This window comes from Pinus tabuliformis, chromosome 4_1 (assembly GCF_031772625.1).
Source record: "Pinus tabuliformis cultivar Carrire ecotype Pingquan chromosome 4_1, CPIR1, whole genome shotgun sequence".
Taxonomy (NCBI): domain Eukaryota; kingdom Viridiplantae; phylum Streptophyta; class Pinopsida; order Pinales; family Pinaceae; genus Pinus; species Pinus tabuliformis.
Genome location: NC_142303.1, coordinates 661317623 through 661345215, shown reverse-complemented (window position 1 = coordinate 661345215; position 27593 = coordinate 661317623). Strand labels below are relative to the sequence as shown.

At 35.0% G+C, this 27593-nt stretch overlaps 1 protein-coding gene across 1 annotated transcript; it reads left to right on the top strand.

Moving 5' to 3' along the window:
* Nucleotides 1-3595: 3595 nt before the first annotated feature.
* On the top strand, nt 3596-5598 carry LOC149177840 (uncharacterized). Its single transcript, XM_089421897.1, has 7 exons — nt 3596-3629; nt 3786-4069; nt 4231-4464; nt 4575-4661; nt 4827-4943; nt 5044-5169; nt 5413-5598. Exons 1-7 carry the CDS (start codon nt 3596-3598, stop codon nt 5596-5598), a joined length of 1068 nt encoding a protein of 355 aa, XP_089278023.1.
* The last annotated feature ends 21995 nt before the right edge of the window (nt 5599-27593 follow it).

Below are 27593 nucleotides of genomic sequence, written 5' to 3'. Positions count from 1 at the left end.
TCAATTACACCTCACCTCACCTCACCTCACCTCATGTTCTGTTTGTCAGTATTACTAGGCTCTGTATTTCGATTGCAAGTGGTACACTCTCTGACCCATGCTTCGTCACAAGAAGAAGAGATTGAGATTGTGTGTTTTTGAACAACGATGGTGATTTTGATTTGGAATTATTGTAAGCTGTGTGTGTGTATGCTGCACATTAAGGTTAGGTTATCCGACGTGTGAGCATATTTCGACAATAAAGATGATGAGTTACCACCTATTTCAATCTTGTCTTGCCGCTATTACTATGTTAAATAATTTCATACCTTTGTCCGATCCATGCAGAATTCTGTTAGCTTATTATTTTCTTTTCGTTTCGATGGGTGAAGAGGTCCATCCAGATTGCAAAATCTAAGACAAGAGATCTATAAAATCTAAAACTACAATATAAGCATTGTATCTACCCGGTTTCAGAGGAAAATTATGCTTTAAAACCATGGAAAAATACATACGCTTACGCTTTCCCAAGAATCATGCAACTTCTTATAGCAGCACGCATTTCATTTTCAGTCGTTTTTCTCTGCCGTATTTTGTTTCGGTGATTGCCTTTGTAATCTGTATGGTCTCGTCGTCGGAGGATCTGTTGCAGTTCTTCGTCAATGAAACAATAAGCAATAAACGAACGAACAGGTGGCGAAGCGTTTCTCGGGACCTTAAATATGAGGGGTATCTACGGCAATTCCTATTTCCACCTCCATAGCAAAGTTAATGCTATGGAGGTACCCCTGGAGGTACCCCTCTGACAGCCTCACAGAGCACGGCGACCACCATCCACCATGTATCGTCCGTCCATACATCATCTGTCTCCGGCTGCCCATCGAAACCCCCGGCGACCCTGCCCGCAGCCACCAGCAGCCTCCCCTCAGATCGTATTGATGACGTATTGATGCCGGACGGGAGCGCGTGGCCTCCACTCAAATCATATTAATGCCCGACGGGAGAGCTCATTTACCTCACGCACGAACGGGACCAACCTCCTCCGGCCTTCAAAGTCCCGGCCAACTCATCTGCAAAACCATTCCTACTCCGCGGCGAATAGAACATTATCTGCAAAACCATTCGGCGAACAGAACAGAGGAGACGTTCAATACCTGGAGGAGCTGGCCATTGGTTATCGAGATTTGCGGTTGACAAGGTTAGTGCCCCTGAAGCCTGCGCATTCTTGGTGAATTTTAACATCTATTTCCCTCCAAATAGAAGTCAAGTAATATCTTTTTAAATCTATTTGAAAGCCAGGTAAACAAGTTTGATTTAGGATATGAATAATATCTTATGCGTTCTCTGTAAAATTTTCAAGACATAACATGGTTTGAGACTGCAACATACACCCAACTTACAGGACAGGTGGCAAGATGTGTAAATTTGTTTTCCGTCGGTCACCATTGAAACTTACAAATGTAATTTGGATCAAGTTCGTCCTCGGTCTGATTCATATAGGTCTTTGTCTGCCGTGCTTGATCCATCTATAAGTCATGTTATATCTTTTGACAAAAACCAGATGGATTTGCTTTAAACTTTCAATATGGAAAATATCGTCTGTGATCTCTATATACTTTTCAATAACATAACTACTATTTGACATAACTTAATTGTAAAGTTATTTTGAAAGACTGCGAACTTTCATGTGCCAGCCTTTTCTTAAGGGCAATTGATCTCTTTTTTCCAAAAAAAAATTACATTCTCCAACACCATTTATCTTGTTGATTCTCGTCTTCTTGGAATCCCATTCTCACTGACTTAGATTTAACCAACATCGTATTTGACCAATATTGTCTTCCCACGCAAGAGTAGAGACAACCGAGTCATTCACCAACGACATTCAAGCAGCAAACAAGAGAAGATGTTGGAAAGGTGGTGTCGTTAATGTGAAGCGCAGAGGCGGGAAATGCTTAATTAGCACTGCAACCCTTCAATCTGCTCCAACTTCCATCCTAGCTAAACAGTATCATATATACTTATAATAGGTTGGTATATAATGAAGAACCATCTCAAGTAACTATCTCTGTTGATCCACTGATCTTTACTCCCAATGTAATCCAACAGTCTTCTATATCGTTGAGTCATGAATTCAAACCCTTGGGAAGCCATGAAACTTGATTGCTCAAACCTTTCTGCTGACCAGAAGGCACTGCTTGAAGCTACCTACGTGCATGCAAAAGCTAGACAGTAAACAGAGCATAGGATGGTAAACATTCCATTAAATTTCCATGAAAAGGTAGACCGATATTGGATTCCTTCAATAAACATCAGTCGTCTCTTACATGAGCATTTGCAATGTAGAACCAGCAACTGAATGTTACCCTTTTAAATTATAGGCTCCAACAACCCACAATCATCACCAGTCTCAAAATAGTGAAAAATCATTCCTGAACAAATTAGCAAGCCTTCGAGTTTAACTCCTGGATTTTGTTGATCCATACACTAGTGCTGCCAATTGGATGGGTAAAAATTTATGAATGCTGTAATTTACCAATTTTTCCTTCACCAATCCCAAAAACAAAAAAAATACTTCATGAATTAGCAAGCCTTCTTCTTTTCTCCTGGATTTTGTTGATCCATACCCTAGTGCTGACCGCTGGATACAAAAACAAACCTTTATGAACGCCCTAGTTTACTAGTCTTACTCTAAAATGAGATTAAGTGTGCCTAATGACAACTATTTCATGGACCTAGCTGGTTTATAAAAGAACATCACAAATCAAGAGATAACAGATGCATGCAGAAAGAATTCAAATATACACAAAAGCAGAGCAAGTTTAGCATCTTTCATGAATTTTCAATAAAAATACATAGTAAATTAATTGGGTATATTTTAGGTGGTCATGAGGAATGATTGTTATCTTTCCTAATTAGATTCAATTCTCACAAGTGGCATGATAAACTAATATTGAATATATTATTAAAATGCTTTGAAACCTTATTTTAAAATAGATTTAACCCCTCAAAAGTATTTTATCTTTACTTAAGAACAAAACACACCCCAAAAAAAAAAGCATTTCTATCTGCTTAGCGTTATACTCAAATTAATAACTCGATAGACTCATAAATAAGTCTAGACCCAAATAGACTATACAATAATGACCTCGTTGCATTAAAAGAATACATCTGTGCGATTCGATAGCATTAAAATTTTCAAGTTCTTTGAGGATATGCGCACCACAACTAAGTCGAGGTTAGTTTACAGGTTAGTGTAAACTAAGAAAAGGCATTAAGAAAAAAAAAAAAAAAAAAATTGGATGCATTTTAGTTTTAGATAAATAAAAATGGTGAAAGTTAAAAATAGTTTGATGTATTTGTATTGCGCTGTTTAATGAGAAATTGTTTAAATGATTAAAAGTGGTTTGGATTTGGGTAAAAAGTTCAAAAAATTAATTTTTGTAAATACAGTGTTTGAATTATATTTTTATAATATAAATAAATTTAACACTGTCAAAAATTTGCAGTACACATAATTTTTATTTAGATTTACTAAAATCCCTGCAATTTTTTTCTTTCAAGAAATTCCAAAGAAAAAAACATAATCGTTAAACTAAAATCAGACTAAAATCAGTTGATGAAAGCACTTACAGACTATGTCCTTGCCGGATGTGCAACAGTGACCACAAAAAAAATAGATATGAATATTGATTTTTATTTTAATGTGTTTTTATGATGTTTTTAACAACATTGTTGTTTACATATTCATTTATAAGGAAGTAAGAAAATGGAGGAAATTAGACATGAATGGGAGGTAACTATCAAAGGCACCAAGCAAGTGTTCACTTGTCTTGTTGGTGGCTGTGCGGGGAATTTGAGTCGATCTAAGCTATCTGGCCTTAATCATCATCGCGCTACCACCCACAATCTCCCACCAATTCCTCCACGTCAAAGAGGTCGAGCAAGAGATGCAAATGCTACATGGGCGGTCAAATCAACAAGTGCAGTTAAAAGGCAAAATGCCAAAATACAATATGACTTAGATGCAAGGCTATGTCGTGCACGACAACAAGCATATAAAAGATTTGTCAATGAAGAAATTCTTTCAGCTGTAAGTATTTATTAGTATTTATTTGTATATGATTTTTTATTAATATTGTCAATGAAGAAATTCTTTCAGCTGTAAGTATTTATTAGTATTTATCTGTATATGTTTTCTATTAATATTAATTTATTGTTGTGGACTAAATTCATTGAAACTTGCTTTCACAGTCAGTTGCTACATTTGATCAGCTTAATGACACTTCAAAGCAAAGGATTTGTGAAAAAATTCAACGTTGGGATCAGAGTCTACCTCGTAGACGCATGCAGACAATGAAGCGCATAGATATTGCTATAAAAGAGAAAGCAAGCACTGAGGTTCCCGATGATGTGGGGGAAGAAGGATCAGATGGGCACAGCCATATATTAAACTTTGATGAAACCAATCAGGACAATGACAACACAGTTGAGTCCATTTTTTTGCATATATTATTTTTTTAGACATTTTAACATTAAATAATATTTATATTTATTATAATTGTATACTAATTTCTCATTGTTATTGATATGCATAGACTAATCAACAAAATTCCCCAAATTCAAGCCACCAACCATTGCGACGCTCACCTAGATTTCAAGGTTTTCAAGGGGTTACTGGGCCAGTAAGTTTTTAATCCATATAACCTATTCCACCGAAAATATTAATATATAAATTGTTATGTTTTACCATAATGATGGGATGAGAAATGGATGTTCTGTATTATATATCCTTATCTTTGATTTTTTTTTATTATGTGCGTGTGTGTTATTTCTTATTTATGGTGCAGGTGTTCCCTTTGGAACCATCACAATCAATGAAAACCCCTTGTAGAAGCCTTAAGAAGAATGGAAATGAAATGGTTCAAATGCTACAACCATCTTCATGTCCAATGTCACAATGCAAGGTAAGACTATATTTATTTATATTCTTATAATTTTATCATATTTTTACATTTAATTCTTTTTGATTCACATACTTATATCTATGTATAATCTAATGTTCAGAGTAATGAATATACATCTCCTAAAACACCTTTGCACATGTATGATGGTGGACATGATACTCAGCAAAAATCACATTCTCCTCAACCATTGCGGCATTCACCTAGACTTCAAGATAAATTAGGAGAGGTAAGTTATATACTACATATCTTAGCTCATAATAACATTGACATATTTTTTTATGACTAGTTAATGCATTTTCTTTTCATATTCCTTACATGTTCACCATATTCTCATTATATCTATATAGATTTTGATATTTATTGATAGCTAGTCAATGAAATGTCTTTTCATATTCGTTACATGGTCAGCATATTTTCATTATATCTATGTGGATTTTGATATTTATTGATAATGTTTTAATTTCCACAGAAAACAAAAAAGATAAATGTTGATGCTATGGTTAAAAGGACCAAAATCACGCCAAAGGACTTGAAAGCACGTGGGTTCAAGTCACGCAAACAATACATAGAGCATATATGCTCAACTAGCATTGCTCTCACTAAACCCACTAGGTTTGCTACTTTGAAGGCTAAACATTCCAGCAAGTTTAAATGACTTAGGCTACAATAATATAACTTTAGCCATTGTTTTATCTATAAAGGGGCTACAAGGACAGTTTCAATATATGTAATCTCTGTATTTTTTAGACTTTTTAATACATCATTTTTTTTTCCAAAAATTGTTTCCAGGTGCTAAGTATGTCTTTAAAATGCCAACATCATAAAATTTTTAAATATATTTGCATGATATTCCTCTGAAGTACTGCCCTTCACTAGCTACGTTTGCCCTTATCTGTCCAACTTTATCCTAGCTGCTATCGCATCAATCCAAGAAACAGTGAATCCGTGACTTTAAAGGCGAAATAATGCACACAAATATATACAAAGGAATAAAAACAGGATAATATATTCCTGAACGATTCAGTGCTCAGTCTCCTGGCATCCTTATCAAAGCATAATTAACAAAATCTAATGTTATTAATTATTAATGCAGTAAACCGCTCCAAGACGTCATTATCTCCATATGTGACCGCATTTCTGAGCACCCATTTCAATCATCCCTCTGCTCACGTAGATAGTTTCTGGTTATGTTAATAGCTAAAAAATTATTCAAGCAAAAACACGTTGTAAGAAGTGGACATAATTGTAGTAATAGTCATCTCTATTTATGAAGGGAATCAAACAACAATGTGAACACTTTTCATGATTTTTCACAAGGGATTTTGACTAAATAGATATAAATATCAAGAACCTAAACGATTTAGTTTAAGTTCACCTAGAAAAGAAAGGTGCTCTTACACCCTTGGTGGAAGGGTCATTTCACATAAAGATGTATGCTTCTATGTTGACCATAGTTATTCAACAAAATTATTTTTGTGTAGTAGAAAAACACTCCCACATCAATGTCAAATTTTCAATTCATTTGAGAGATGAAAATCACAACACTTATTATGTTTACACTGAACTTACTTTCCATTTCCCTTATTGAAGGTAATGATAGCATAGTAAAGGATATTTATGGTCATCAAATGAGTTCATTAAGTGGATTTCCTTCACTAGTTAAGTTATGTCATTGCAAAATGGTGAGACTTATTTCTAACAAAAGGAACATGAAACTAAAACGTGTTGAGAATAATTGAAAATTATTTTATTATATATTTAAATGCATAAACAAATTTGAAGAAATAATTAAAAATAACAATAAACTAAAAATAAAATTAAATATTTAAACCATCATATACCAATATTACCTCTATCAACTAAGCATATTAAATGTAGATTAAATTTTTTTTAAGTGTCTTCATGTCTTAATGAATAATAGTAAGTTACTGGGTGAAACTTGATGTTCATTTTCTCACTCATAGAGGATATCTACTACATTTTTGGATAGTCTTTTTCTACAACAGAGTCATGAATTTCATTGAATAATAACTGTAAAATCTTTTTTGGATGAAAATCTCTAGGAAATATAAATGAACTTCAAACTCAGGCGATTTTGAAAAAGGCATCGTGTAGGGGTTTGAATCATGCTTCAGTCTATGCCCATTGATTTAGCTTCCATGGTGCCCCCATGGGGGGGTGGAAACATATCCTTCATAAATGTGGTTGTCAATCATTCTAATCGTTATCTAGTATGTTGACTCAACAATACAATCGACAGACATCCCATCAATGCAACCATACATAAGTAATTCATGGCCGTAGGTACCAGAAAGCAACAAACCTCAGCTTTGTCTCTAGAACCCATAAGAAAAACAACACAGTTAGTTGACCCTGAGAATCTTACCAACATTTCATTATGGTCTTGTTTTATCCTCTTTTCTCTTAGGAATTATCTTTGTATAAGATTGTCAAGGTGATGAGAGGATGAATGTAGACATCTATGTCCTAGATAGTTTAATCTTTGACATAAACTCTCATGTCATATAACAATACATCTCATCCTTCCCTAATAGATCTTCTCGAAATGTGACTATTCTAGAAGATTGAGAGCTCCATCGCTTTGTGCTAATGTATCTAGGGTGACAGAGGCATGTCCATTACTCATTGTTGGCTGACAACAAATAATGTATCACCTTATGCTAGGTATGTATGAGAAATGGGGCACCTAAAATGGCTTTTTCAGCGTCACAAGTGAGTGGTTGAACCTACTAACACAAATAGATTCATCAACCAAACTCAAGCGTGACAAATAGGGTTATATAATAGCATTAATAGACTAAAATTATGGAACCCATCAATTATAAACAAGAATATGAAATCCGTCATTTCAAAAATCATTTTTTAAAATATTATGTTTTAACAAGTTAGCAAATCATTAATTTTATTAGTATCAACGCCATTAATGAAAAAATCATTCTTTAAATACTTCCATTACCATGAAGTTATTAAATCATTCACTTTGTAAGCATCAACTTCATTAATGAAAATATAATGTCTTTTGAAAGTCCTACTTCTCTAATATATTTCTAGAATCGAAAACTCCTCACTTACTCTTAATCAAATATATAATATGTGCTACACTTTATACACAATATTAAGATAAAATACCAAAAAAATAAAATAAATAAGTTATCAAATTTACTTAACAATCAACATATTAATCATAATTATAACAACTTTAACCTTAAACCTTTAACTAATATTAAAATCATTCTTAACCATGGACCAAAACAATGCACTATACTCCTTAACAATAACTTACATCATCTGTTATGATAAAGGAGTATATTTCCTTAGTTCGAAAACTATGTCAAAATTTTTCTTACTTTTACCTTCCAAGTACCTTTTATGTTAGCATTTAATTGAATGAAAACTTTATAGATAGAAGCCAACATTGGGAAAGGGTAAACGAACAATAACTCAAGTCCCATGGTCCCAACAACAACGAGATTGCTTCAAATCACATGGTCCAAAAATGTTGTTTGGAATGGAATGTAAAATCACCATCCAAAAGTCAAAAGTCCATTAAAGTGAAGTGGAAATTTAATTATTGAATCGGACTACAAGAAAGGCACTAACATTCCATGAATCTACTAAATACAAGATTGATTAACTTTCCAAGAGTTGGATGACTATCTTATCTTACCTAGGTGCATGATCATTGATCTTTTTTAAATGTGAAAATACATGATTATCTTAGTATTGGGCATCAATTCCTAGTTTTCTCAATCCTTGCAAAGACCAACTATTTTGGAATGCTACAGGGAGATTGAGAATGATTTGATTAAGATACTTTAGTTGTGGAAAATGGTTTTAAGTGATATTAAGATACTAGAGTTATTTTTGTTGGACTGGGAGAGACAACTAAGAGGTGTAGATGGGTCATTGGCTTTGTCTTTTACCTAGTCAACTATTGGTGAAGTTATTGGAGAATTATGTTAGTTATGATGAGTAGTTAGATGTCAAAGTAATGATAATTGTAACGAGATCGTAAGTTATTGGAGAATTATGTTAGTGATGGTTAGTGGTGAGATGTGAGAGTAATGATAATTATAAAGTGTATGGTTTTTTTTTTTTTTAATAAAAAGCAAAATGTATATTTTGGAGAAATGTATTTAGTATTTTGTTGGTATGTAGGGTAAATCGATTCATCATAATTTTGATAATTTAATAATGGGTATTAAATAAAGTCCATTATTTTCGTATAAACAAATAGATTATGAACTTGATTTTGTGATATATGGGTTATAATTAATAATATTAAAGTATTCAAATTAATTTATGAAACATGATAACATCTGGTTTGTAATTCGCAATTCTCTCACTCAAATTAATTCATAAAACTTATTATATAATAACATTTAGTTTATAATTCATGACATGTAGTTACTCAAATTAATTTATTAAACTTATTAAAAGATATTTATATTTTTTTTGAAAATTAAATTTATGAAACATGATAACATCTGGTTGTAATTCGCAATTTTCTCACTCAAATTAATTCATAAAACTTATTTAAACTTATTATATAATAACATTTAGTTTATAATTCATTACATGTAATCACTCAAATTAATTTATTAAACTTATATATATATATATATATATATATATATAGAGATATGAATTAATCAGAGATATGAAGTTTAAATTTTTATGTAATTTTATTTATAGGATAAATATGAAAATTAAATAGAATTTATAAATACATAATATAATATTTTGTAATTCTGTAATTTTGGTTTTTATATAGTGTAATTAATAAATGAAATGGTTTTTTTAAGAATATTTTTCTCGTTAATTTTAACCAAAATATGACTAAGACTTTTAAAAACTTGAGTTTAAATTGTTTAATATGTAGAATTTGAGTGCTCTAGAGTTTTTTTGGGGTGTTGAATCTATTTATGCATTCAAAAATATATTTTAAACAACAAAAAATCACAAATTTGCTTGAAATTGTATTGTCGGATTCCGGTGAAAAAATGTCATTTAATCTATAAGTTAGTCTACACCTTTTGACTTCTACTTTTAAACTACTTTAGCTTAAAATGCTAAATAAATATTTTTAATATAAAAATTTAGTGGAAAATGTGAAAATCCTTCTTGATTGAAATTGAATACAAAATGTATACATATAGTGAAATTAATCTTAAAATTCTTAAAATTCAAGTTGTGAATCTTTGTATGCCCATTACTATTCTAAAGTGCAAAAATATATCCACATTGTTTAAAATGTTATTTCCTATTCACTATTTAATGAGCTTACTTATTACCCATCAACTACCAAGTGGGTTTAATCTATCATTGTGTCCATAATACATTCATTACCCCTTTGTGTAGCACCCTAAATACTCCATATTATCCTTCTTGGGCACATTACATTCCACTATTATTCACTTGTTTCATCCCAAAACCATGAGAAGAAATCATATAATATGACTTGCTAACTAATTTAGCCAATTAACACCATGCATAAGCATCCATCCATCATAGTGAAAATGTGGATATGGGGTCCGACTATGGTATTTACTCCTTGCTCTTGATTCTAGCTAATTATTTTGTTCCATGTCTTTATTGTTCTACTTTGATACCCTTATGCATTTATTTTAGTTGTATATATTCCTCCTTATAGGGTGTCTTTTTGGTTCCATGTTAACACATAGTAATTTTTTTAACACTCACACCCTTGCCATGGTGATTATTGTTTCTTCGAGTGGTGTGGCTGGCAATATACAACAACCTTACTGATTGGTTCTTCTTTCTTTCCTTCTTCAACATGTGTTTACTTTGAGTCAATTTATCTCCTTAGCTTTCCCTTCCTTATAATTCCCTTCCTAGAGTTTTTCTTCATGTATTTATTCACTCTCAAACTTTTCATTTAATGTGTCATAAGGTATTGCAATTAGATACCTTGTAAGGACTTCTTTAAGTTCTCATGTGCGTTATTCTTTCTTAGCAAGAGAAATATCCTCCAATGTAATACTATTTTTCTTATATCAAAGTTTCAAAAACTTCTTTTGCACATTAATATTAATTGTAACAACTAAGTCCATCCAAAGATGTTACGGGAGCATTGTTTAATTTTATGGTTATATAAAGTCAATGTTCTCGATACTTCCCCTTGAGATTCACCCAAAAGTGCCTGGGAGGAGGTTAGAAGGTATAAGTTTGGACTATTTAAACCACTTTTAATCCTTTAGGCCTGCAATAAAATGATTTTCTACAAAGCTGAAAATTCATTATGAGGTCTTGGGGTCAAAACCCCTTGGGTACGCAACATAGAAATTTGTTTCAACAAAGTAATACATTTATAAAGGGTTGAAATAACTAAATCCATGCTATATTTTCAAGATATAAACTTAATAAATAAATTTGAGCTAAAACAAGGCAAATAAAATATATTTGCTTGTAAAAGGGAGCTTTGTTGAGTGAAAATATGCAAATGAAAGTTAGCTACAGCTATATCTTCCTGCACATCTGCACACATAAACTAGATATACTCGTGTAAATGTGGCAAAATAATCTTAAAAATAGATATATCAATTCCTTGGCTGTGATAAATACTTAAGCTCTTTTTCTTCAAGGTTTACTAGCGCTATATATGATAGGTAAATTGCAGGAAGCTAGTAATAAAAATATAAAAGGAATTTTTTTAAAGAACTTTTAAATGATGAGATGGTTGAAGGGTGAGGTTTTACCTTTTCTGTTTAAGCTTACCGATTTGCAGAGTTGCGATCACAACCTTTTTTTTTTGTTGATTTTCCCTTTGAGACTAGAGATGAGTGGGGAGTTGGGGGCAAGATTATCCCCCTCTTTTAGCCTTGGACAACCTGCAAGAAAATTCAACCACACTAGGAGGATCTACTCCTTTGAGATCCCCCAACTATAATAGCAACACTAGTGTCAATAGCTCACAAATGTAAAGGGAGATTCCCCCCTAAGAGAGCTTGTCCAACACTTGGAAAAGAGTATTTTTGGCAACTAGCAAATTGTGAGGTGAAGACCTGGGCCTTGATCTCCCCTTCCACATGACCCTCTACAGACTGTTGTGATACTATTGTGATAGCTTAAGTATACCTGCAACTTAGTCCTTAAAAGCACAAGATTGTAGGAAAAAACCAAGAAGAAAAGGCATAGAAGATCAACTCAATGCATAAGAGAGTATTTTCACAAATAGTTTCTTTGTATTAATGCGTCAAAATCATCTCCTACTCAACAACACTTACTAGAGGAGAGACTAGCCTTTTGTAAAACTTTTCTTAATGGTTAGATAACGACTAGCTAATGGCTAGTTGGACTATTTTTCTATAATATGTTTTTACTGGTCATCCACATGTTGAAGACTCAATAACTTTTAATTAAAACCAATTCATGAATTTTCCCACTAAGGGGTTGAATTGACTCAAGATTCCTTTGGAGGTCCAACAACTCCTTTGCTTATGGCTTGGGAGTTGAAGAATGGTCAAAGATGATTCAACATTCCACTTGACATTCCAATGGGTGTGGACTTATTTCAGAGTAATTTCTAGTTATTCATGTTAATATCAACTATGCTCTTTGGTACATATATGAATTTAAAATTAGCCTAATTTCTATTTTCTTTCTTTTGGCTTTTAAAAGGTTCTTAATAGTGTCACCTTGAATTACGGAAGATGGGCATATATGGAGATGGGCATATACGGAAGATGTGTGCATATACGGAAACTGGGCATATACGGAAGATGTGTCACCTATTACGGAAATGGGCATATACGGAAGATGGGCATATACGGAAGATGTGCATATACGGAAACTGGGCATATACGGAAGATGTGGGCATATACGGAAATGGGCATATACGGAAATGTGCGCATATACGGAAGATGTGCGCATATACGGAAAATGGGCATATACGGAAGATGTGCGCATATACGGAAACTTGGCATATACGGAAGATGTGCGCATATACGGAAGATGTGGGCATATACGGACACTGGGCATATACGGAAGATGTGCGCATATACGGAAGATGTGCGCATATACGGAAACTGGGCATATACGGAAGATGTGCGCATATACGGAAGATGTAGGCATATACGGAAACTGGGCATATACGGAAGATGTGCGCATATACGGAAACTGGGCATATACGGAAGATGTGGGCATATACGGAAGATGTGCGCATATACGGAAACTGGGCATATACGGAAGATGTGCGCATATACGGAACCTGGGCATATACGGAAGATGTGCGCATATACGGAAGACTGGGCATATACGGAAATGTGGCATATACGGAAATGTGGCATATACGGAAATGTGGCATATACGGAAGATGTGGCATATACGGAAGATGGGCATATACAGAAACTGGGCATATACGGAAGATGTGCGCATATACGGAAACTGGGCATATACGGAAGATGTGGGCATATAAGGAAACTGGGCATATACGGAAACTGGGCATATACGGAAGATGTGTGCATATACGGAAACTGGGCATATACGGAAGATGTGCGCATATACGGAAGATGTGCGCATATACGGAAACTGGGCATATACGGAAGATGTGCGCATATACGGAAGATGTGGGCATATACGGAAACTGGGCATATACGGAAGATGTGCGCATATACGGAAGATGTGGGCATATACGGAAACTGCGCATATACGGAAGATGTGCGCATATACGGAAGATGTGCGCATATATGGAAACTGGGCATATACGGAAGATGTGGGCATATACGGAAACTGGGCATATACGGAAGATGTGCGCATATACGGAAGATGTGTGCATATACGGAAACTGGGCATATACGGAAGATGTGCGCATATACGGAAACTGGGCATATACGGAAGATGTGCGCATATACGGAAACTGGGCATATACGGAAGATGTGCGCATATACGGAAACCGGGCATATACGGAAGATGTGGGCATATACGGAAACCGGGCATATACGGAAGATGTGCGCATATACGGAAGATGTGCGCATATACGGAACCTGGGCATATACGGAAGATGTGCGCATATACGGAAACTGGGCATATACGAAAGATGTGCGCATATACGGAAACTGGGCATATACGGAAGATGTGTGCATATACGGAAACTGGGCATATACGGAAGATGTGTGCATATACGGAAGATGTGCGCATATACGGAAACTGGGCATATACGGAAGATGTGCGCATATACGGAAGATGTGGGCATATACGGAAACTGGGCATATACGGAAACTGGGCATATACGGAAGATGTGCGCATATACGGAAGATGTGGGCATATACGGAAACTGCGCATATACGGAAGATGTGCGCATATACGGAAACTGGGCATATACGGAAGATGTGGGCATATACGGAAGATGTGCGCATATACGGAAACTGGGCATATACGGAAGATGTGCGCATATACGGAAACTAGGCGTATACGGAAGATGTGCGCATATACGGAAACTGGGCGTATACGGAAGATGTGCGCATATACGGAAACTGGGCATATACGGAAGATGTGGGCATATACGGAAACTGGGCATATACGGAAGATGTGGGCATATACGGAAACTGGGCATATACGGAAGATGTGCGCATATATGGAAACTGGGCATATACGGAAGATGTGCGCATATACAGAAACTGGGCATATACGGAAGATGTGCGCATATACGGAAGATGTGGGCATATACGGAAACTGCGCATATACGGAAGATGTGCGCATATACGGAAACTGGGCATATACGGAAACTGGGCATATACGGAAGATGGCGCATATACGGAAGATGTGCGCATATACGGAAACTGGGCATATACGGAAGATGTGCGCATATACGGAAACTGGGCGTATACGGAAGATGTGCACATATACGGAAACTGGGCATATACGGAAGATGTGCGCATATACGGAAACTGGGCATATACGGAAGATGTGCGCATATACGGAACCTGGGCATATACGGAAGATGTGCGCATATACGGAAACTGGGCATATACGGAAGATGTGCGCATATACGGAAACTGGGCATATACGGAAGATGTGGGCATATACGGAAGATGTGTGCATATACGAAATCTGGGCATATACGGAAGATGTGTGCATATACGGAAACTGGGCATATACGGAAGATGTGTGCATATACGGAAGATGTGCGCATATACGGAAACTGGGCATATACGGAAGATGTGCGCATATACGGAAGATGTGCATATACGGAAATATACGGAAGATGTGGGCATATACGGAAACTGGGCATATACGGAAGATGTGCGCATATACGGAAACTGGGCATATACGGAAGATGTGCGCATATACGGAAACTGGGCATATACGGAAGATGTGCGCATATACGGAAGATGTGCGCATATACGGAAACTGGGCATATACGGATGATGTGCGCATATACGGAAGATGTGCGCATATACGGAAACTGGGCATATACGGAAGATGTACGCATATACGGAAGATGTGCGCATATACGGAAACTAGGCATATACGGAAGATGTGGGCATATACGGAAACTGGGCATATACGGAAGATGTGCGCATATACGGAAACTGGGCGTATACGGAAGATGTGCGCATATACGGAAACTGGGCATATACGGAAGATGTGCGCATATACGGAAACTGGGCATATACGGAAGATGTGGGCATATACGGAAACTGGGCATATACGGAAGATGTGCGCATATACGGAAGATATACGGAAGATGTGTGCATATACGGAAACTGGGCATATACGGAAGATGTGCGCATATACGGAAGATGTGCGCATATACGGAAACTGGGCATATACGGAAGATGTGCGCATATACGGAAGATGTGCGCATATACGGAACCTGGGCATATACGGAAGATGTGCGCATATACGGAAATGGGCATATACGGAAGATGTGGCATATACGGAAATGTGGCATATACGGAAGATGTGCGCATATACGGAAACTGGGCATATACGGAAGATGTGCGCATATACGGAAACTGGGCATATACGGAAGATGTGTGCATATACGGAAACATATACGGAAACTGGGCATATACGGAAGATGTGCATATACATGGGCATATATGGAAGATGTGCGCATATACGGAAACTGTGCATATACGGAAGATGTGTGCATATACGGAAACTGGGCATATACGGAAGATGTGCGCATATACGGAACCTGGGCATATACGGAAGATGTGCGCATATACGGAAACTGGGCATATACGGAAGATGTGCGCATATACGGAAACTGGGCATATACGGAAGATGTGTGCATATACGGAAGATGTGTGCATATACGGAAACTGGACATTGTTCGTATCTTGATTTGAATGTGGAAAATCTCCGTATGGTTCCCTTGGACCTTGTTTCCAACATTTTTCAACCATGCACGACGAACATGCCACACACATAATAATACTTTGCACTTGATCGTAGACCTGCAATAACATAATTTTTAGTGAGATTATACATTAACAATATTTTTTATGCCTCTTGTAAAAATAATAAACACATCACCTCAATGCTTCAATTTCTGCAGTAGCATCATCTGTGATGAGGGCAAGAACATGCCAATCTGGTCGCTCTTTGTTTCCAATTGCAAGTAAGGCCAACATCCATTTAGAAAGATCAGCTATAGTATTGCGTGATGATATCACCCAAGCTATTGGAACCCCATTGTGATGTTCGTCGAAAACCATTAAGGTGTAAAGTTGATACTGCATTACAAAAAATATGCATAATTATATTTATATAAGATACATGCATTAATATGAGGTTAAATAAATGAATCGGATTTAGGATAAATATGTACTCACCCCGTACTTATTTGTACTAAAGGTTGAATCCATTGGGATAATATTATTGTGAGAGTATTTCAGCATCATTGAACACATCCACTTTGTTTGTATGCCTATGATAAAAGGGATATTTTTAACAAGATCATTGAACACATGCGCATATCTTCCGTAATCCTATGAGTTTCGAAGTGAAACTCGAATTTGGTCTATTTCCAAAACGTTTGACACACTACCAACCTTCTTGACTTGTTCAATGAGGAAAACTATAGTGATGTAGGAACACTTCTTTCCATTTTACTTGATCATAGAAATAAAATATTGAAATGTCTCAATTAATCTCTTTTCTGAAGATTCGATAGATTTCAGTGGTCATCATCATCATCATATATATAATTTTTCATGGTTTAAATTGCATTTTAGAATGTATAAATGGATTCAACTCTTTGAAAATCCTTTTGAGCACTAGGATTACATAGATTACACAAAGTAAATTTACAATTTAACAAGTTTTTGATAAATCAATCTCAAATGACCCAAAAAAATACCCGAAAAAGAGCTAAAACATAGAATAGTGGTAATACTTAAAATGTTTTAACCAAAATAAATTATATTTTCAATTATTGAAATATTTTAACCGAAAAATTTTAACCTTCAAGGTGTTTTATATGATAAATACATATATATTTTAAATATATGTAATATGTATATATTTGACATTGAAATATATACTTCATAAGTTCATTAAAATATTTGTTATAAATTCTATTTTCCATGTCAAAATGTTTTTGCAATCTTGATTATTAGTAAATAATTTTTGAAATAAACATCAAATCACTCAACTCTCCATATTGAAATATTTAATTTATATATATATATATATATATATATATATATATATATATATATATATATCTTGGTTGTGTTATCAATATTTTTTAAATGTCAGAAATTTAAAATTAAACAAAATACATAGATCTCTAATTATTCTAGGAAATAACTAAATTTTTTATTCTCATTTACTACATTTTTCAAGTTCAAATATTTTTTATACATATTTTTATAAGGACTTTATTTATCTACATGTATAAAGTTGATAATGCAGATATTAAGATAGTTTATTCAAGTTTTATATTGGAATATTTTTAAAGAATGTAAGAATTATGCATTTTACACACACATATATATGACACTTTCTTTTTGTAAAATTGATACAAATTATGTTATTTCACATGAACATCTAAATATTTTGTTTTTGGTTAAGAGTGAGCGAAATATTTTTACTACATCTCTTTCATATAGGGTTGTAATATTAACAACAAACTTAGCTAAAAGAGAGTGAGATTATTGATGTTTTTAATTAAAACTTTTAAAATTGATATAATATTATGTTATTTCACATGAGCATCCAAATATTTTATTTTTTTGTTAAGAGTGAGTAAAATATTTTTACTATATCTCTTTCATATGGGGTTGTGATATCAACAACAAACTTAGCTAAGAGAGAGTGAGATTATTGATGTTTTTTAATGTTTTTAATTAAAACTAACCAAATATGTATAATTTTTTTTTGTTTTTAATTACGTCCAACATTGTTTATTATTTAGAATAAATATATATATACTTTTCTTGCTGAGAAAAAATTATACCTCTATCGTAGTATGAGCCTCTTTGCACAACTATTATATCATTATATTGACTTTGAGTTGTGTTTTTAATTAACCGTATTCCTTGAAAATTGTAGAGCTTACCTTAGATAATATATAAAAAGTAAAAGCAAATCTTCTTAATATTTTTTTTTGTAAATTTGACAGTTATACATCTTCATCATGTCCAATATATTAATTTAACACGGCGGGTAATTGAAGCAGTGTTTTAACAGAGCACTTGATCATCGTTTATCCAAGATGAGTAAACCAAATCTTCTTAAATTTTAGTGGAGTTGTAAATTGGAAAAAAAAAAATATTCAAAATTAACATTACATCGATTTATTTATTTCAATTTAATATTACGTATATGCCAATCACTTGTTTATGTAATTTTTTTATTGCCAGCCTATACTATTCATTTTTTATAAAACAATGTTTTAAAGAAAAGACTTGAATATCAAAACCAAAATTCACAGTTTGGAGGTTTGAAATTAATGGAATTCACATTTTTGGATTCCAAATACATACTTTTATCCATCGATATTTCCACTCTCAAAAATCAATATTTCACTTTAGAATATTAACCATCTCAAAATTATAAAATACAACTTTTAACTTTATACTTCCTTACTATTTCAATTGTAATTTTATTTCGGTAATCTTAATATTCTCTCTTCTCCAATCACACCCTTAACCCCATAAAACAAAAAAAAATCAATAAAGGTTAAAGAGGTTAAATAACAAGTACATTTTTATTAAATGGGTTGATTCTCACATGTAAAATATATGGAATATGAACATAAACTATAAACTATAATTCATATGTAAAGAAATAAATGAATATTCTAAGGTTGAGGATGTGAAAATATATTTAAGCTTTCATATTTTTTTCGATATATATTTTGTTTATACTTAAGAGTCGTTGTTGTATGGTAGCTTATGATAAAAATATCTATGGTTACATATTTGTTAAGAGACTTGGTAAGAATATTTTTAAAGCGATATTGGATTGTAATGTGTGGTTATTGTCTTTTTATCTAGTATCAAGTTTGAAAGGCATATGTATTTTTAGACAGATTAATCTTGAGGTGCGAGGTATAAGTCTTAAGATTACATTTTAAACATCAAATAAGATATAAATATAAAAGTAACTTAACTTATAAACTTGATAATTTGTAACTAATAAAAACAAAATCCGTTACAACTATTCATCAAAAAGTAATGTAACATTGATAGAATATAACATCACATCCACATAAGGATTTAAAATTCAATGGAGATGTTGTCATAAACACAAATATAAATTTATGTATTTTTTATTCAAAATAGGTCCAACTATACATGTTTCTTTTTTACAAAATAGAACTTCATTTCCAACATAAATAATGGAATCTCATGCCCATCAATGACATAATGGAAAAACAACATCATGATCGATCTACCGTATGGGTCTCTAAGTCACCCTCGTCCCATGAGGCACTCCCAGGTGGATTTCCAAATTGATGTCTCTGCAAAAAATTACAATAATCAATTAGTTGTAAAAATTGAAAGGCATATAATCAATTTCATTAATTCATGTTGATATTTTGATCAAATACTCATTCTCACCGTGAGGATTTGAGGCAATGGAGAAGACAACCCTTCCTGGGTAGATGGCGGAGCACTTGGTGACGGATATAGGCATGGTTCAGGGGCGCTGGATAAAGGCATGGTGGATGTGAAATAGGGAAAAGGTAGTGGGTGCGGGCGACGATACACCCCCACCGGTTGTACAATAGTGGGAATCACTGTAGGCCGGGGGATTAACCTAGGGGGGGAAATTGGAATGTTAAGGGTGGACGATTGAAAAAATGAGAATGGTGGATGATTGAAGGGTAGGGGTGAGCATTGGGAAGGTATTACAGAGGTGGTTATAGGCATGGAAGAATTTATGGAGGAAAAAGGTGGTGGGTGTGGGCGATGATACATCTTAATTGGTTCAACAATAGGGGGGAGCACCCTTGGGGAGGATATTGGGGTGTTAATCGCTGAAGCAGTGTTCCCAATGCTAGATCTTTTTTCGGTAGCATGTTCATCGAATAAACGAATTCGACAACTTGGAATGTTGTGAGATGTGGGTCCCTCAGCTGTAACAATAAAAATAGTTCGTATAGTCATGCAAATGTGTTGAACATGATAATATATCGCATTTAACGTAAAACAATGCATAGCATGAAATTTCCATACCAATATTGGGTATAATAGAATCTTGAATTATCTCAGGCGCGTGGTCCATATTTCCTTGTTTTTGAGAAGATGACTCCAATTGTTCATCCATTCTTTTTTTCCTTGCATGAACTCGTCCAACACTTTCAAATTGTAGTATATCTGTCCCTGACTTTGACTTGCGACCACATCGCCTCTTTTTATTTACTGGACTCAAGAAACTATGTTTTCTCTTGGTAGTGATCTTGGATGGAGTTATAGTATTGAAAAACATTTTGTTGTATTCTTGACATGCTTTGTCTACCAAGTTGTTCAATGCATATGCCTGTTCCAAATTTGTAGGTATTATGGATCTCAATTTCTCAAGAGTTGATGAGTTAACACGTTTCATCTCATCATGTTTAGAGAATGCACTATCTTGTCGTACATTGGTCGATTCAACATTGTATGAGAAATTCTCTAAATTATCAATGCTTGTTTCATTATGATAATTCAGATTGGGAGGAGAATCAAAGCATGGAAAAAGCTCTGTTTGGATTTCTGGGACCAATATAGGTGTTTCATTCAAATCAAATAAAATTCTAGGCCTTTCTGTCGTGGGATCAGTGACACCAGGTGCTACATTTTCACCCAAAATAGTGTTACTCACTAACATCTCAACTTTCAATACATGTTTACAGATATTTCCATTTAGGGCCCAATTGCAATTGCAGAAGTGTAGATTAGAACCCTTATATATGACATTGTACCAAATGTCACGAGTATCCTTATTTTGGCTACGAACCCAGTAGTCATTACTCTTTTCATCAGGCACACAATCTTCATTTGGGATTTTCTTAGCTCTACACTTGGATGAATTCAGTTGTTCCTGTATTTTTCTGGGTCGTACAAAACCAGCTTCTTTTAAACAGTGCATATGATTGTAAAATAATACAACCTTTGTCAACAAATCATAGATTAACCAATCAACCCTTCTGTGGCATGCATTGTTCTTCTCACATAGGTACCTTTCCTTGATATACCGATGGTAAGATTCAATGGCGTTGTTCGTATCTTGGTTTGAATGTGGAAAATTTCTGTATGCTTTTGCCCACATATCTGTAGAAAGAAATTTATTAGTTATATATTAATAAGTATACATATGACATGAAAAATAGAGTCATTATAACCACCAATAAGAAGCTTACATATTTTGTTGTTGGACAGCCAAGTATTTCTAAAATATTCCAAAAATCTTTTTTGTTCACTGAATTCTTCAAATAAGCTTTCAACTTTCTTTCGCACAGATTCATCATCTTTACACATGTGCATGATTTCACCTAATCCACGAAAAATGCGTATTTGGTTTTCCCTCCCTTTGACCTTGTTTCCAACATTTTTCAACCATGCACGACGAACATGCCACACACATAATAATACTTTGCACTTGATCGTAGACCTGCAATAACATAATTTTTAGTGAGATTATACATTAACAATATTTTTTATGCCTCTTGTAAAAATAATAAACACATCACCTCAATGCTTCAATTTCAGCAGTAGCATCATCCGTGATGAAGGCAAGAACATGCCAATCTGGTCGCTCTTTGTTTCCAATTGCAAGTAAGGCCAACATCCATTTAGAAAGATCAGCTATAGTGTTGCGTGATGATATCACCCAAGCTATTGGAACCCCATTGTGATGTTCGTCGAAAACCATTAAGGTGTAAAGTTGATACTGCATTACAAAAAATATGCATAATTATATTTATATAAGATACATGCATTAATATGAGGTTAAATAAATGAATCGGATTTAGGATAAATATGTACTCACCCCGTACTTATTTGTACTAAAGGTTGAATCCATTGAGATAATATTATTGTGAGAGTATTTCAGCATCATTGAACACATCCACTTTGTTTGTATGCCTATGATAAAAGGGATATTTTCAACAAGATCTTGTTTTTGGTAGAAGAAAAAACTCTCTGGGTTTTCCTTGTACCAGCACTCCACACTCTTTGGATCACTTTGATCTTTAACATACTCTAGCCTTATGATATCATTGTAAATGTTACTTATATCTTTTTTTGTCATGTAGGTATCTCGAGGTATCCCTGTGTATAACTCACCGGATCCATCCTTCACATCAGAGATGAACTTGTCCCATATCATTGTAACATTAAAACCTCTTTTAACGAAATGTTGGACTCTAGATCGCATATGCCAACTTAAATGTGGTGCATAATTGAATCTCATGGACCTTCCGATTGCATCTGTCCCATGACAAATAACATTGGATTCATCAATATGTCTACATGCAGTATATATTATTACAACATCATCTGGTCTCATCACAAGTCGTCGCACAAAGAAGTGACATTGGCAACCAACTTTAATACTTTCATGTCGATTGCGGGTTGTCTTTGGATCTGATGATGCACTCCTAATTCTCCTTGTCGACTGTGGACCATATGAACACCAATAACTGTACGTAAAAAAATTACTGCAAATTAGATATAATATTTATGCATATTGAAAAAATTACACATATCTTGAAAAAGCATATAGAGACTCACACACTGTACTCCAAGAATGTTGAGTAATTGGTGACTTTGATATCCTCTATTTTGTTACTTCGATGATTCTTAAGAAGAAATTGGGTGGGTGCACTTTCATTTGATTCCTCTCCACTTATGAAATCATCAAGTCGACAATATGGAATAACTGCAACTTGGTCCCCCTCAATCTCTGTCCATGTTAAGTCTTCTGCTGAAAATTGTATCATATCTTCCGGGTCTTCAACTTCCAACTCGTTAATCCTCCCCCACTTATTCATTCTTAAAATACCTATACAAATTGCATTGAAAATAATTTAGCTCGAGTAAATAATATGGTCTTCATCAATGCATAGCGTACTAAGCATGGAAGTCTCATTTTTTAGTAAATATTTTATACTTTTCACGTAAACCACTTTGGGATTAAGTAATATTCAGGGGATCTTAGATGACATTGTACGATAACTAAGATCATAAGAAATTGGGTCATTAATAAGCTTAAATATCTCTGACAAATTTAGACTAACCCATGCATGACATATGAATTCTTTCTGGAGGTGGGGCCACCATGTTATTGTCGAGGGGCGACTTGTGATGAGTCGCTGCGCTGGAATTGGTCAAAGGGAACTGCCTAACACTGACACATAAGATGGTGCGTTAATGGGTCCCTTCAAATAGGGATGAAAGGGAGAGACATAAAACCTGTCCCCAACAAACCCCCAATATCAAGAGTAATAAGCTTGAAGATTACCAATGCTAGGGAATTCCAAGGTTAATAACAAATGAACAAAACAAGGCTCTGATACTGGGGTTGACCTTGGGGTACATATTGAGGCTGGGGTTGACCTTGAGGAATGTATTGTACCACAGGTATATACTGTCCTTGAGGTTGCCCCCTAGACGCAATTTGTGTCCTCACCCCGAATTCTACGGGATGTCCTCAACAATTCGGCCACGGAAACAATCTCAGGAGACTGGCCCCAAAGTCTACGGGACTGTCTCGGTAATTCCGCCACAGTTAAAGACTTTTAACTACTGCACACGCAAACAAAGTAAAATCTCAAAGCAAACTGCCTAAAGTCTCTAAAGAACCAAACAAATTTGAAGCACACGCCTAAAGAATCTAGGGCATCAAACCAAGCACAAACAGTAGCCTTCCGGACCGAAAGCGCTAGTTGGAGATGAAACCCAACATCGCCGGATTCAGTACAGAAGTGGCGGGTGGAACAGTTACCCCGGCAACCTGCTTAATGAATAGACCGGCACAAGTTCCTCCACTTTAACCGTCTCGAGTGAAGTGAACCCCCCGGAAAATCCAAGTGAGTCTAGCCGACGTCTGCTCCAGGTACAGTGGGATCTTCCCTCCACCGTCACCTCGGTAGAATCCTAAATATTATGGTCACTAAGGTTACCAACAGCAACAAGTACACCTGGGGGAACAGTCTACACTCCGACAGCACGCAAGGGCAGAGTATCAAGCTCAATCCCCTTGCCGGCTCCTTGACAATAATCCAAGGTTTACCGACAAGTGACCCCTGGCTCCTCGACAATGGTTAATCCGAGGTTTACCGTTTGTAATACGTGCGTGTCTGGCGTCGTTCCCAACGAGGGAGGATTGATCCCCTCACTGGTTCGGACACGAGCTCGTGCTTCTCCTTTAAGAGGAGCTTTCCCAGAGTATAAATGAAACAACTGGATTTAATCTATCACAAGATAAGCTACTTGTTTGGTTTTGTTGTCTTGGAGAGTTTATTACTCTCCTACTCCAAGACACTAGCCTGATCTATATTGGTGTTTCAGAGCCCTAGTAAATAAAAAGTTACTAAGTTGATTTTACTTTAAGCGTTAATTTTATGGCTTTCTTAAGACAAAAGGTAGTGGAGATGAAACTGGTGGTGTGTAGACTCGACTCTCAACCACTACAAATATGCACCTAAGATGATTTACACTACTTTTCTTTTTCAATGAATCTCCTAGCTAAGAGAGTTGGAAGAATGCAAATTTTATAGAAAACAACTTTCTTAACAAAGACAATCAAAGAAACAATTTTCTTTATCTTTTCAAAACATGCAACTCATGACCACTAATTATTCACGAAATTTCCTTTTTCTTCAAAAGACTACAAATGCTACCAAAGCAAACTTTGTTTCCAAAAGAATTTTTGTATTTTTCCTATATTAATCAAGCATGTAAAACTATTTATCAAAAATCAAATTTAACAAATCTAAGGCAATCAAATCAAAATCACTCAAAAGCAAATTAAAGGGAAATTTTCCTAAAAGCAAAAACTAATGAGGGTAAATGGTTAAAACAAATCCTGGAAGCTTCTGGAAGAGGAATCTTCGAGATTCTTTATAGATTGGGAATGGTTATGCAACACTTGAGAGAGATAAAAACATCTTTAAATGAGTTTCCAAAGTCAGAAGTTGAAAATGCTCAAGAGATAAGAACTCATTTACATAACACACAAGAAATTCAAGGAATCATGCCAATAATAATCACATCCATCCTAAAATTGGTAGGAATTCAAGAGCATAGGCACTCACCAATAATTTGGGAAACAATGGAGAGGTTGGAAAGGTAGCCCATGTGAAGAAATGACTTAGGAAAAACTACACAACAATCACTTGGCTATCTTTGTAACCAACATAGATATGTAGAAGGGTCAGACATAAAAGGAACAAAGGAGGAGAGAAGCTACCATAAGGCCAAAGTCCAAAATGTCAAGAAAATCTCCTCAAATCCATTCAACAATGTTGACTTATGGGTGGTAGCATAATATTAAACTTATACATGACTTTAATAGTTTTAACATCAACTTTAAATATCATCAATTGAGAATTTTGTGGTAGTTTTTTAAAGGTGGCAATAGGCGTTGTGGAACACAACATTAACATTAAGTTGTGCAATTTCTATAACATCACCATACGATGAACCTGACATGTGGTGGTGGTGGTCTTTGTAAAAGTTGCAAATCAAAAATTTACACAATATCATGGAATCTAATTGTACATTCATTAAGCATTGACTTATTAAAACATCATCATTATACATCCATATGCACAATACGGAAATCCGTGCGGGGAGCAATGCCAGATTCTGGGAGGAAGGATGGCAGCAGCGAGATAAATTGGCAAGGATACAAACCCTACAAGAAGTCCAACAAAAAGCGAAGAGGGCAGGATTAGAATATGTGAGGGATTACTGGAAAGAGGGAGAGTCCAATGATATATGGAAGGTTTGGAGGAGGCCAAAGGAATGGTATGAAAATATAAACCAGGATATAGAAAAATTATATACTAAGGAGGTAGAATTGAGGAAAATTAAAATCAGACCAGGAAGGGATATCCTCAGGTGCGGAAAATCTATGAAAGGAACCTATACAGTAAAAGAAGCGTATTATTTAGCAACGAAACAGGAAAGGGAGGAAGGAGCTGTTGATTGGAGAGTAATATGGGAAGGCAAGTGGTGGCCGAAAGTAACAATTTTTGCATGGTTGGTGAGCAAAGAGCGGACTCTGACATGGGACAAAATCCAGCAAAGAGGCTTCTATGGGCCCTCAATATGTAGCTTATGCAGAAAAGAAGCTGAAACCCAAGAGCATATACTTAATAAATGTCCATTTGCGAGAACAGACTGGGAGGAGAAGGTCAAGCCAAACTTTAAAGGGAAAGGAATGAAGCTAGCAATGGGAAGCCATAAGCCAGTCGCTCATGCCAAAGGAGAACCTCAATAGAGAGATGTCATTGGCAAGTGAAGAGTGGTTCATGAAACCCACACAATATGAAATTGAGAAGCTTAGGGTAGGGCCTATGTAATGTTGGGCACGTGGGAGAACCATTGGAAAAATGACTTCCCTCAATGGCAACAAAGTCGCCCAAGATCGTATAACGTACATGAAGAAGAGACTGTGAACGACATGGAGAGGTGTGCACCATGCATATATGCATCCATGGACAACAGATAAGTGGATCATCGGGCCTCAATAATCTAAATGGAAGGTAAGATCAATGACCAATCCATTTCTATTTTGTTAAACCCAGGACAAACTACGTAAGCCCATAAGTGGTCGAGAAGAGTTCCTTACTCAGGACAATTCATAAGGAGTCTTGGCTAGTCCAATTGGCTATTGAGACCAGGAAGAAAGTGGATTATTCCATCCAATTCATGCCTAATCATGCTAAATGACATGCCCATTGTAATTAATTTAAATTTGTTGCCCATGGGAGTATATTATTTGGTAATTATAATATCAGCTAGTAGAACTTAATATGGAATGTTTTGTGTAGCATTGTCTTGTTATTCTTAATATGAAAAAGTAAAGTATTTATGTATTCTTAAAATGGAATGTGTGTCACTTTTGTGGTGAGGAGAGGAATGTGTATAAAAAGAAATTACATACATAAAGCAAACTGAAAAATAAAGTGTTACTTTCCCTTTAAGTTAAGCTATG